This window comes from Chroicocephalus ridibundus, chromosome 3, assembly GCF_963924245.1.
Source record: "Chroicocephalus ridibundus chromosome 3, bChrRid1.1, whole genome shotgun sequence".
Taxonomy (NCBI): domain Eukaryota; kingdom Metazoa; phylum Chordata; class Aves; order Charadriiformes; family Laridae; genus Chroicocephalus; species Chroicocephalus ridibundus.
In genome coordinates this window covers 28,045,249-28,058,723 of record NC_086286.1, presented here as the reverse complement: position 1 = coordinate 28,058,723, position 13,475 = coordinate 28,045,249, and the positions used below count along the sequence as shown (strand labels likewise).

The 13,475-nt window shown below is 41.7% G+C and overlaps 1 protein-coding gene across 8 annotated transcripts in view; it reads left to right on the top strand.

The window, feature by feature from the left end:
• The window catches only part of TRERF1 (transcriptional regulating factor 1), a 102,202-nt gene that overhangs the window by 81,144 nt on the left and 7,583 nt on the right, over nt 1-13,475 (top strand). For 6 of the 8 annotated variants that reach the window (XM_063328545.1, XM_063328544.1, XM_063328540.1 and 3 more), the window contains 7 exons: nt 438-588; nt 1,523-1,771; nt 5,097-5,466; nt 6,067-6,127; nt 6,863-7,002; nt 7,733-7,836; nt 9,048-9,123. In XM_063328545.1, the coding sequence (XP_063184615.1) occupies nt 438-588; nt 1,523-1,771; nt 5,097-5,466; nt 6,067-6,127; nt 6,863-7,002; nt 7,733-7,836; nt 9,048-9,123 (1,151 nt within the window). The remainder of the gene's footprint in view (nt 1-437; nt 589-1,522; nt 1,772-5,096; nt 5,467-6,066; nt 6,128-6,862; nt 7,003-7,732; nt 7,837-9,047; nt 9,124-13,475) is intronic. The other 2 variants (XM_063328547.1, XM_063328546.1) reach the window with 1 other exon arrangement.

The window sequence follows — 13,475 nt, the reverse complement described above, 5'->3', positions numbered from 1 at the left end:
TGTGTCTTGGGCAGCCACGATCTTCTGTTTCTCTTGAAGTCTCACCTCAAGTGCTGAGGTGTCCTCCAGCATGGTTATCTGCCTTAAGTAGGGGGATTACGTCCACGTACTCGTTAGGTGCTGTCACAGGCGGGGAAGTGTAGGTCTGTCCCCATAGATCTAGTCGGTTCTTGGTCTCTTCCATACTGAGAGACATGTTTTGATGAGCCTGTCCTACTTGAATCTTTCCTTCTCCCCATCTTGGGAGCAGTCGATTTAGGTTATTGCCTATGTATTCCACAGCACTCAGACCATGCTTACTTGTCACTTCATAACCACGTAGCTGTAAAAGTTTATTGACTTCCTTGACTAAAAAGCTTCCCCTGCAACAAAGGGAACATGCCAAACTAACGTCTTTTCTTCTGTTCCGTGCTAAAAAAAAATGAAAATAAAAATAGTGGCCAGAACAGAGAAACACTTCCTGAGAGAGCTGATGCGAAGAACAAGCTAATGTGTTCAATATGCTTGAAGGAGTTTAAGAGTTTGCCTGCTCTGAATGGTCACATGAGGTCACACGGAGGAGTAAGAGCATCTCCGAACTTCAAACAGGTAGCAGTTTGTTTTACTTCAGTATTTGGCGCTCTCCTTTCTGTGTCGATGTTTGCTTGCTTTGCCATGCTTTGCTTTGCTGTCAAAACTTGTTCTTTTTGTTACGTCACACTCTGCATATGTAGAAATACACATAATTCTGCTAGTTTATAGGCCAGAAGTCTTGCTTTAGAGTCCGAGACTGTGGTGGAGGACAGCACAGCGTTTGTCCCTCTCTGTTTCTTTGCATGTTACAAAAACATCCTACAAAGCCATGTCAGGAGCATCTAAATTTTTTTTTCCCCCCCTTGTGTTTGTTTATTATATTAGAAATACCAGGAACATCAAGTCTTCCTTATTTTCATTTGGACTACTCGGATGACTAAGGGATGTTTATTGGAAGCCTTCCCAGGCTTTAATTGCAGGAGCAGGATTGTTGAATCTTTGACAGGTTTCTTCCCAAGTGTTTTAGTTCTATAGGTATCAACAAATACCACACCAAAAATGTGGGTTTGAATTGTTCTGCATAAAAATAACTTGCCCTGTCAGTCAGTCTTTCTCTGTCCCGATATTTTAGAAATTCTGTCCTAACAGGGAATACCACAAAGGCAAAGATCTACCAGAGTTACGCCATCTGTGTCTTTGTTTTTAGGTGGGTGATGGGGAATTTTGTCTTTATAGTGATAAAAAGGGCATGTGTTTATCTCCCCTCCTGCAAGTTGTCTTGTAAAAATGCTTAATTTGATTACTTATCACTGAGGCTGAATCCTATGTAGGAGTCATAAGTAATCTGCCAGCTTTGTTCAAGGCAAATAAAGAGTCCAAGAAGCAACGCTGTTGTGTGTTTTGTAACCCTGGCCACTTCTTTTCAGCCACGGTGCATACGTTGCCTAGTTTATCGATCCAGAAGTAGCCCTCCCTCGCTCGGGCTGAAAGCCTTTAATTGTCTGTACAGGATGAAGGAGAGAAACCACCACAGCAGCCGCTGCCTAAAGAGGTGGATAGCCTCGCGCCCATCGTCATGCCAGTGTCTGTCCCTGTAAAGCTTCTGTCACCTGAGCCCAGCACGCAGCCCTCTGCCAGCTCTGCCACAGTCAAAGACAAGCCTGCCAACTCTGTGTCAGATGATGAGATGCCCGTTCTCGTGAAGATGACTTGCTCTCCACCGTGCAGTCCAAAAGTGGCCAACCCCTGCTCATCCTCTGTGAGTGCTGCGTTTCTTGCCACTAACTGTGCTGTGCTTGTTAAATCCCTTTGCTTTCTAAATGTCTGTGTTTTAGAATATTTTCCAGAATCTTAATGATGCCTAATAAACAAAAAAGGCCTGTAGCATCATAGCATTTCTTCCTGAGTGATTTGAAAATACTAATTTTCCCTTTGCTGGGGAATCAAGGCCTAAGCTGAAAATAAAGAATTTGAAATTGGAATGTGATATGCTTTTATCCCACTAGAACAAAGGGATTTAGTATCTTTTTACTGTTTTTGTTTTTTCCTTTTCAGGCTGCTTTGTTTTTATGTTATTGCTTAAATTCAGCAGTTTTATTTCTTCCCGTTTTTTAAGGTCAGATATATGTGCTTCTCATTTCAGCCCAAGATAGGAGAGCACTGTGCAGTGCTTACGGTGTGTGCTCTAAACCAATATGAAGCTTGCCGACTCGGAATTTTGCAATGAAGTCATTTCTCCTTTCTCTCTGCATGCATCAGATCTATGGGTTAATCACTGGGAATTCTGATATATGAAAAATAGCTGTGCTTAGTGCTTTCATTTTGCTCATAAAACTGAAATTGTCAGGCAGCACGAAGAATTGATGAGCACTTGAATGAGATGTGAGAATGCTCTTTATTGTTTTCCTGAAAGAGTCCTGGAGCAGGCAGTATTTATTTTGTGTTCTAGTGTAGGAAGAGATGCTGCTCGTTCCTTCAAATCCATGCTTGCAGACTACGCCATGATAAGAGATTACTGGGGAGTATAAGTACTGTATGGTATTATCAGTATAAGGCAGAGAAATACTCTTGTGATTTTTATGTTTTTTTCCTTCTCCTCGTGAGGCTGCTGGCCAAATGACAGGACAGCATATCGTGGGTGACTCCTATAATATTTGTGTATTTATCACCCTCCCTCCTGACCCTTCACTCAGACATACACACTGATTTTTAATACGTAAAATACCTTTTACTCCCTTCCTTTCAGATGGAGGTTTTACACATAAGCTTCCACTTTACTGCAGAAGCCAGTGTCTCACAATACTTAGCTTGTAACTCAGCAATGTAGTTTTTCTTCTCTATTTCTATTTTCTGGAGAGAAAAGGGACAGTCTTTTCTGAATCCTTGAGCTCTGAGTGGGAGGTCTTCTCTAGAGACATCAGAGTAGGTGGCTTGGGCTTGTGTATTTCTGCAACGTATGTAAAGTGACTGTGATTAAATCTGCCGGTGTTTGGCCAAATGCACATTCATTCACTCAAAAATTATTCTTGCAGTCTTTGTTATTACCCAAGCAAACTAAACTCACACAGTTTCCTCTCTGGATCTTATCTTTTATATAAGCAGTAGCATTGGAAACATTCAAAGATCAAAAGATCTAAAGTTCCTTCTTCTTCTGTAAAGAGATTGTGCCATTGGAGACTTTTTTTTTTTTTTTAATACCAAAGAACTGGAGCTGTGTTGCATTTATTTATACTGTGCTTTGAGCTGTCCAGAAAAGCTGCCACAAAGCTTACGGAATCAGTAAAATCAAACAGTAGAAGGAAACTAAATATTCAGCAAGGCTACAGGACAGTGAGTTGAAACTAGCAGGCAAGTGAGGTCCATCAGAATCCACCCAGAGTGTATCTGTCAAGGTGCAGCAGGAGGGCCCACAAGGATGCATTCAGTCGTAGCTAATGGGAATCGGTTCCTGGAGAACCTTTCAGAAAAGTATTGGGGTAATTCTGCATTGAGAGCCCATGGACATCACGATCTCCTGATATTCAGTGTGATCTTTTTTGAAAGTAGCGTTGGCATAACCACACTGAGGCTGAAGCAGCGTAGGAGATGGAGGTATATAAGACTTCTAAGATGATGTCTTGGTTGGTTAGCTTGCTTTATACTAGTGAGAGAGAAGTACTAGCACTTTCACATTTAAAGAGCAGAACAAAATGAGCTCTTAATCAAAAACTTGGATCTGGCCTTCTGGGGCAGGGGGGTAGGTCTTGGTTCGTTTATTTTTTCCTTGAGTTTAGGGGATTTTCCCCTTTCTCCTCCATGAACAGTAAATGCTCACCATCGTGGTGGACTATGTCTGTGGTTGCAGGGTTATAGATAACCCTCGCCCTTTCACTGTTCTGAATGTCATTATCAACAAAATTCTCTGTAAAGCTACATTTTTTCCTGCAAAAGAAAAACTCTTTTAAACTTAAATTTTTTTGGAGAGAAAAAATGTCAACAGCTGTTGGAGAGGATACAGCCATGATCTAACAGAGAGGACAGGACCTCTGTAATCAAAAACATTTCCACAAGCTGGAACATATTAACATACGGAATAAAGGGTGACAGTGCTAATGCTCCTTTAACATGATTTTTATTGGGTGAATGTGATTCTCAAGAACCACCCATGGTGTAAAGATGTATGTTGTCTAAACATACATTGTAGTAATTTACTTTGTGTAGTAGTAGAATTTCCCAGATGAGGCAGACATTCCGGAGTAACCCTATCTGTCAATAATTTTCTTCTGCTTTCCAAGTTTATCCTAAAGAAGGTCTCGACACCTGAAAGCAGTATATTTAATACTGTGTTCATGTACCAGCTTTTGTGTGTTCTTAAAGTACAACTTGAGAACCTATTTCTTCCCACCTCACTCCCACCCCCCAGAAATCCAGAGGCACAAATTCTGTGCCTTCTGCTTCTGTAGACTCTACAGAGATTTACCGTTAAATGATTTTTAACATTCAAATTCTATAATTCTAGGCACGTTACACTGTGTGAATATCCCAAATGGTCATCTACTACCCTTTTTCCTCCAAGAAAAGAGGATAGAGTTAAATTCAGGATTTGTTGCAGCTGGACTGTACTCAAGCTGATGGGAATGTAGTGATAAGAGGCAAAGAATTTGAATTTATTACATTTTTCTTCCTTTCCTGCTGCTGAGTACTGCAGTAATTTCACTGAGCTCACATGTCCTTCGTAGTCAAACAAAATAAATGCATTGGAAAACATCTCATGTGAAGTTTTTAATAAACTGTGACTGTGTAATGAAGTAACTCCCAGCAGTCTGTGTGTGCAGCCTCTCCATGTCTGTGCCTGTGGCCCAGCCCTACCTTGATCCAGAGGGATTGTTGAGGGAGGTGAGGGTAATTTGTCCTGGCTTTTCTCACTCCTCTGAGGTTTCTGTGTAGGACCAGATACTGTACTGGCCGGGCTTATTAGGGTGGTACCTGAATAGCTGCCTGGTGTTAACAGCTTTTCTGTGGCTGTTGCCCTAAACTGTAGGGGATTGTGCGCAAACCACATTTAAGCGTGCCTAAATACTAAAGTTTTGCATGTTTTCATTTAGGAAATTAGCAAAAAACCTCATCAAAGTGCTGTAAAATTGGAAGAAAGCTTCAAACCATTGCAGGACAAGAAGAAGTATCGACACAGACCCGAACCTCTCTTCATACCTCCTCCTTCCTTCAACTTCAGCATGTCTCACTCCGGTGCCACCCTGTACCAGAGTCAGCTTCGCTCTCCCCGTGTCCTCGGAGATCATCTGCTAGACCGGACACATGAGCTCCCACCCTACACTCCACCACCAATGCTTAGTCCAGTTCGGCAAGGATCTGGTCTCTTCAGTAGTGTTATCACATCATCTCATAGCACCTCACATACTCAGCTGCCACTTACTCCACTGACACCTACTCCACGGGTGCTCCTGTGTCGGTCTAGTAAGTATTACATTTACAGAGTGGCAGTACATAGTAAATTCCACTGTCCTCTCTTCAGGTGTTACCACGCTGATGATTTTTACATGTGCTCACATGTATGGCCAGTTCTGCTACTTCATAGGAAAAGTCCATCTTTATCAGGGTTTTTGCCTTGGATTTTATAGAGGTCGCGTTAAAGCATAAAGTGAATAGAGGAGCCTAACCAGCAAGTAAAGCTGTGATCTTTCAATGTGGTCTGCCTCAAGAAAGGACCACCATACCTCTCATTTCATCTAGGCCTTCTGAAGTGGAGGGAAAAGATCTGATTTGAGACATGGAGTTCATTTTAAGTATTTGTTGTTCAGTGCTTCACAAAAAAAGGTGCCTAATCATACATGATCAGGGCAGTAAGAACCTCTGCAAGTTAGGACATTTCTGTCACCTACAACAATTTAACTGTTTCTGTCTAAATATTGACAAAGGGTAATTTTTGCTTGATAGACTGGAGTAATGTTGATATTAACAGGGAGGTGGCAGTGCAGCCTGGGAGGTGGAGCACCAGCAGCGATGAAGTTGTTACCAAAATACCATTTTAAAATCAAACTCCGATCTCTGTTTCAGACAGTATTGATGGAAGTGTCATTCCGGTGACGCCGGGGCCTGGAGAACAGACTGTTGAACCGTAAGAAAAACAATTGTTTTTGTCACTGCTTTTGTAGACTAGCTCGGCCTGAAGTCTTTTGAACTGCATAGGTAGTGTTCAACTCCTGAAATCACATTGGGCTGGATGCATTTAAGGTTGATCTGGATGGTGGCTGAGGACATTGGTAGCAAAGCAGCTGTGGGAGATGCAAATGTTGTGGTTCAAAAATGCTAGGAGAGGCTTGGTGGGAGCCACTGAAGGTGAAAAATGGGTTAGTGATGGCTGGGAGGAGCGCTGTGAGGAGAATGTATGCTGATCCAGTACTCTCGCTTTTATATATATTAAGCATGGAGTTTTGGAGAAGTGTCACCTGATAGATTCTCCAGGGCAAGATTGTCCCTCAGCTCTAATGTCTCTTTCTGCTCTCAGCTGAAGAGTGCCATTCTCTATGGAACAGAAAGTTGTTTCCAGCATCTAGCCCTTTTGCTAGTCAGCACGTGTATAGGCTAGCTTGGGTCATCCGTAAGGTGTGATGTCGCAGTGTAGTTTAAATTGTGTATTGAGATCCCAAGAGATCAGTTCTCTCTAACTTCAAAGTATTTATCCCAGTGAGAGTAAAGCATTGCGTAAAGCAATCTGACACAATTTCCGGCCACTGCAGTGTAATAAAAGTTGTGTTAGAAACAAAGTGAATGCTAAAGTGATTTCTGGGTTTTCTTTCTGCACACTGTGTAGTATTTGAATATTTATTTATTTATTTATTTGTCTTTATAGTCGAATCAATATTGGGTCCAGGTTTCAGGCTGATATTCCTGAGCTGCAGGACAGATTGCTAATGGAGAAAGATGTGCATAAGGCTACTTTGGTGTGGAAACCGTGGCCGGAACTGGAGAACAAAGTCTTCCAACAAAGAGGTACAATGACTTGCCGTTTTAGAATTTCATGTGTCACCCTGTGCCTGTTGAAGAAATTCACATTGATTCCTCATGTGTATACTGTACAAAATATTCAAGAGAGTATTAATTACTGAGAATGCAGAGCAAGAGACCAAAACTGCACGCTACAGGCTCGGAGTAACAGCGTTATATAGTGGCACTTAAAGTGAAGTCTGGATTAACTGCTTTCTGGCAGCCAAGGGGGAAAGGTCATTGCTGGGAAGCGGGTTTTTTTTTGGTAGTGAACTGCCTGGATGGGCAGAGGTCATAGATGAGAGGCAGCTGATGGCTCCTGGGCCTGTCCTGTGACCATACCTCAGAGGAAGTGTGACAGGCTCCAGTGGCTTCTACCAGTCCTGATTAGAGTTTATTCCTGCTTCCAGCATGGTTTATTTCTGTTTCTCTACCCTGGCTGGAGCCTTCTTGGCAGAGCAACATCACTGGCCTGTGCAAGCCGCTGCCTTACAGCTAAATCTCTGGCTCTGCAGCAGCCGGTCCCATCCCAAGGATCTGCTCTGCAAATCCTGTCACATCCACTCCTCAGTGAGTGATACTAAAACCAGGAGATGAGGTACTGGGGAGGGAGAGAGTATGAAAGCTGCTGCCGTGAACTACATGGCCTTTGAGCGGCATTACAGAATGCTTTGCTCTGGATGTTTGACTGACAGGCTACTGTATTAGCAGTAAAATGTTGACTTGTTTCTGACAGTGGAAGACCTTCTAAATATGAGCTGTTCCAGTGTGTTACCTGGTGGAGGAACTAACTCAGAATACGCTTTGCACTCTCTCTTTGAAGCTAAAGGAGATATTATGGTAAGATAAGAAGCTGAAAGGGGAGATATGATCCTCTTCTGCAGATAAATTAGCATGCTTTATTAAATGGATTTAGATATGGTTATATAAAAAAGAGATTTCTGATTGATTCGCAGTGATGCTTTAAACATCCTGTAACATTTTTGTGGAATGACTTTTCCCTTTCATTCTTTAACAAATTTAAATTTCAAAGCAGTGCCTCTCTGAAGGCTTACTGTATATTTCATATAGATAAGATTACTTAGTTTATAGCCTTGGGGCTTTGAATGTCTCCTAGTGCTTGCTCCAGCCCTGATATTTCACAAGCTTTATGTTTGGTCACAGAGAGCTTAGTCCTCTTCTAGCCCTTATAAAAACCCTTTTTTGTAGCAGCAGTCACATCTACTTATTTGTTCAGAACTGTGAGGTAATTGCACACAGTTCTCATATAAATAATGCATTTCAAATATTTGCATTAGTTTAGTGATGGGTATGTTGTTAACTAGGGCAAAAGATCCGTTTTGCCCAGTGTTAGGGAAAGACAAGGCCCTGCACCAGTTCCTGGAAAGCCAATGTAAAACAAAATGCAACAGAACACAGAGCTGGAATAAATCTCACGGGATTGTCTAATACAGTAGTTTTTAGCTTGTGTCCCGGTTTCCTTAGGCTCTCTTAGCTGTATATGAGGGGTCTGAGGTAGGTGACTGAACTTACTGTCAGGACATGAAATTTTCTATATAGGGGGTTCTGCATTGTCAGGGGAAAATTTTTAGGGATCCACAAATCACCTGTCTCCCTGATCCAAAGGAGGATTAACTGTACTTGCTGTCTTTCCTGACAGATGTTGACCTAAACAGATAATCTAAAAGACTTCACACTGTAAATATTAATGCTATCAAATCAACCATTAAATATTACTATTGATTAACACTATCAAATCAAACGCTATAAACATATTTGCATGTGGCACGCAGAAGGGAGGGAAGAGCTGGGAGTTGCTAAGTAATAGCCACATTTGTGCTAATTCAGGCAGGACAGGTGTGCATTAGGTGCTCTTCTGTGAGGTACAGCATTAATGGGCCTTGGAGTAATTTGATGTGATTTTGTATGACAGAAAAGAAAAAAGAGAGAAAATTAATTCATATCCTCGTACCAAATAGTCTTCTAAATGCAGTTGTGAGCAGCAGCTGACTGCATTTGCTAATTCTGTTTTTCCCTGCTTTTTCATTTAGGTTGCTCTTGAGAAGCTGCTGTTGAGAAAGCCACTGAGATTGAAGTGTCACCCTTTGGCAAATTACCACTACGCCGGTAGGTTTCCTTGCGATCTGTGTATCTGCTGGTATAGAAAGCCTAAGGCTGGCATCCCAGGCTGGAGCATGGGATCATGCTGCACACTCTGCTGTCTGCTGCAGGGATGGCAGCGTCTAATCGAGAGGTGATGCGGACAGTGCCGAGTGGTTCTTCCAGAGCCTTTTGTTACAAGTTTGGCAGTTTTTCACCTGACTGACGATGTATAGAAACTTTGCATCTATGTTGCTGTGTAGGGTTCTACAGATTTAAAACTGCCTTAAGTAATTTTCTTTTTTCTTTTAAACTAAAATTTAATTTGATCTCCTTTTAAAACTGCTGCTATTCATAGAATATAATTTACTAGCAGTGAGGTCTTCATTTTCTGATATGTAAAAGTCTGCTATCTTGCCTTCCTTTTCTGAGGTGATGGTGAATGATAAATGAATATGATAATCATGAGCATCCTGCCAAAGAGGCAGTGCTCTAACTCTCACTAGTGTCATAGTACTGAATATAGAGCCTCTTTTTTGTGGATCTAGCCGAAAAGAAACGTGTCCGAGTTGGTGACTTCTTTAACAAACACAGCAAGAACTGTATTTTGATGATGAAGTGCCCTGTGAAATGCACAACGTGGTGTTAAGCCATTGGACTTACGTCACCTAAGCACAGGTGGCAAATGTCTCTCCCCTAACCCTCCGTGTTACTGCTTAATGCTTCATAGCGGCTAACAACTGCTTGGACACACAGAATAGGGCTTTACATAAGAGATTTAAGACCACATCTCCAGTTTAGGCTCAATAGGAAACAAGCCAAGAATCTTCTGGTGGTCAATCAATCACAATGTCCAGGGTCATATACTCATTTCCAGTTAAAGTCATTGTACGACATAAGTATAGAAGCAAGCTACTTCCAGGCTGTAGCGTCTCACTGGAAAGACTTCCAAGTAACAAGGGCTCTTTTGTAAAGCAACTCCTTAACCCCTCAGCCTGAGAGCAAGAACAGAAACATGTTTGATGGCAGCTGATTATGAGAGTGAATAAATGTGAAGATCAGGTTTTGAGTCTTGTCTGGGGGAGATGCCTGGTGCCTTTGGTAACAGCCCTGTTGCAGTCCAAAGGTGGATATGGAGGGGGGTGTTGGAGAGTGTCAGCTGGGAGCTTTGACCAGGGTCTCTTGTCTGAAGAGGTGACACCAAATCATATGTGTGAGAGCAGGAAGATGAGGAGATATCCTGGCAGCCGCATCCTCAGTGAGTGATCTAATTAGCAGAGCAGATAAGAAATTTCTGCTTGTGTGTCAGAGGAGGAGGAACAGTCTTTACTGCAGCAACTTCCCAGTAGTTTCAGAAAGTGTTTAATTGTGATGCAGGGAGGGGCCAGGAGAGACTGTTTTGCTTAATCTCTCACATGAGATGACACTAATCCTTGTTAACTAGCACTGAGACCTGTGGACATCAGTCTATCCCTGTTTCTTAAGCAGGAAAGGAAGTTTGATTCTGCTTATCACAGCATGAAACAAAATCTCCCCAGTCTGGATTTAAGTACCGTAAAATAACGAGACAAAGCATTACTTACTAATGCTCTTGAATGCAACATGTGATTGCAACTTATATTGACAGCCACACTCTAGCACCATGCAGCAGCTCTTGAATAATAGTTTATTTGTGGTTGATAATCAGCCACTTGAGGCATATGGGAATTTCTCACAATCCAGTGCATGAATAGCTTAATGTAACTTCAAGTGGCATTTGTTTGGGTTAACTCTTTGGGCTTTCTGCTCCGTGCTCAGAAGTCACAGCTCTTGGGCCCCACCACATTTAAAGGTGGAATAGACCAAAACAGAGAATGGCACTGTCTCATGAGAATTAATTGATACCACAAATAATAAACATGCAAACTCATCCTTAGCATTGCCCTCGAACGAGGGTACAAGCGAATAGCTCGTCTTTGAAACCTGTTGGTTTGTGAGGGAAGCAAGTTGTAAAACTTGAGGATTTTCTGTTGTGTGCCAAGAGAGGTGGGCATGCTGACCCAAGGCTGCTCAGAAGAATGCTCTAGTCTCTCTGTCCTAATGCTTTGCCATCTGTCAGGGTGGTGTTTTAGGGAAGGAAGAGGGAACATGTATCTAATGCAAGAGGAGCGCTGTTGCAAACACTTGAATTGTTTTCATTTGAACAGTGGAATTTCTCAGGTCTGAAGTTCTGCTGCAGGGAGAATTGCAGGAGAGATTGTCTCTGAAATAACGTGCTTCAGGCGGTCTGAAAACTTCTTCTACGTCCTGTGATCGGGTGTGGATCAGACCCAGCATAGGCTGCATCTAATGGATTTGAGACACCTCTGAGGGGGGCTCCGTGGGTGTAGGTGTAGCCCCCTTGAAACCCAGAGATTGGGACCAGAGTCCCCAGATTAGTAGAAGATATTTATTGTCAGTTAATCAGTGCAAACCCAGTATGGCAGGTAAAACAAAATGTAGAATAAATGTCTAAACATAAAAGATCAGCTTTAAAATTTGATCTATGTTACGAAGTCAAAAATTCTTCCTTGCTGCATTGCAGATATCTCTCTATACACGTTCTCTGTATCTCCCTCAAGCTAACAAGAGCAAAAGCGGTTTCCCAGCAACCAGAGTTAAAAACAGCTTTTCTTCTGTTTCTTTTCCTACACAGGATTTATTCTATTAATTAGGTTACTTCCAATTAACCCGCATAATCTTATAAGGGTCCCTGCTAATACCACAGCTATTGGGGAAATTCTGTAAGGCCTGAATCCTCCATAGGTGTACAATAAAATTAGTTCATGGAAGTGATTATTTTTTTTTTTTTTTCTTTTTTCAGGAGGGTGGGGTAGAGGCAGGAGAGCGTGACTAGAGAGGTTTGGTGAAAACTAAAATCTCTCCTTTGGTGTTGTCATCCTTTTTAAAGTTGCATTTTGGCACAGAGCAGGCTGCTGGACTGAATCAGTGCATTTACCCCTGCCCAAAGGGAGGGTAAATGCAAATGACTGGCAAGTTGTGTAAGAAAGGAATGACGCTGGTTCAGGGTGGGAAAGATGGCAAGGCAGCGTGTCAGCAAAAAGATCTTTGGGTGATAACAGAATAAATAAAATTCGTGGCTTGACGCCAGTGCCTTTCTCTGATGCTTAAGAGAGCTTTAGTGTAAATCTCTGGAAATAACTAATGCATGCTTATATCCAGTACTGGAAAAGCCTGCAGAAAACAGGTTGCAGGAAAGTTAATTTTGTAGTTTTTAGCATAGGATGGAGTGGTGAGATACCTGCTCTTAGCTTGTGAGCCTGGGAGTTGACACTGAAAAGCAAAACATTTGCAGTTAATAAAAATAATCTTTTTTTTTTTATATATATATATAGACATAAGTAACCTGTAGAGTTCAATACCATGTATGGTGCCAAGTCTGAGTTAATTGAATTCAGTGCAGGGGCAAGGATTTCTATGGAGAATGGTAACATTGGCAGGAATATTAAGGATTTCTCTTGATAAAAGTTTTTGAAATTTCTAAAACTCTCAGACAGACTGAAGCAGAGTCTTCTCACAGTGTAAGTCATTTCAAAGGCATACGCTTTATGGCTTCTTGCATATCCTTCCTTTAATGTATGTAATGCTGCCCACTCTTACAAATAGGACACTGCTTTGATGCAGTAGAGCAATCTTGTGTTCCTTCTGTTTGAGTAATACTGAGGAAACACAAATTCATTTCAATTTAAACGTTGATTTCACATTTTCATGGGCAGTTAGGCTGGTGAAGCAAATGGAGAATAACAATATTTTAAAGTTTTATATACAGCTTCCATTAAACAATCAGAAAGCATTTTGTGCATATTGCACATTGCTACAATCTCTATCTGCTTGTGACCTTTATCACAGAGGATTTAAGTGTCTTACCTCAAGCCATGCAAGTGAAGAGCTGCAAAAGGACCTTATAAAAATTACCATCTGGAGAACAAAATGATAGATGAACTTCTGTGTAGCTGAATGTAAAGTGGCATATTTGGGAATAAGCAATATAAGCTTTACATATAAAATGATGAGCTCTGTGCTGATACTTCTCAATTAGAGTGAGACCTTGGGATTATAATGCTAGTTTTACGAAAGCATCAGCTCTGTCTTTTACAACAGCTAAAAAAATCCAAGTCAAATGTTAAAGAGGATAGAGAACATGGTGATGTCACTGTGCAAGTCTGTGGATTGCTTATATGTTGACTATCATGTGCCTTTCTGGTCCCTTCATCTCTATAGGAATGTCTTAGTACTGGAGAAGGTTGAGAGAGGGATAGCAGTAATGACCAAAGGTGTGGGAGTGACAGGAAGGACATGCAATCCTGAATAGCGTGGAGATGATGGTCGAGATTGGGCTC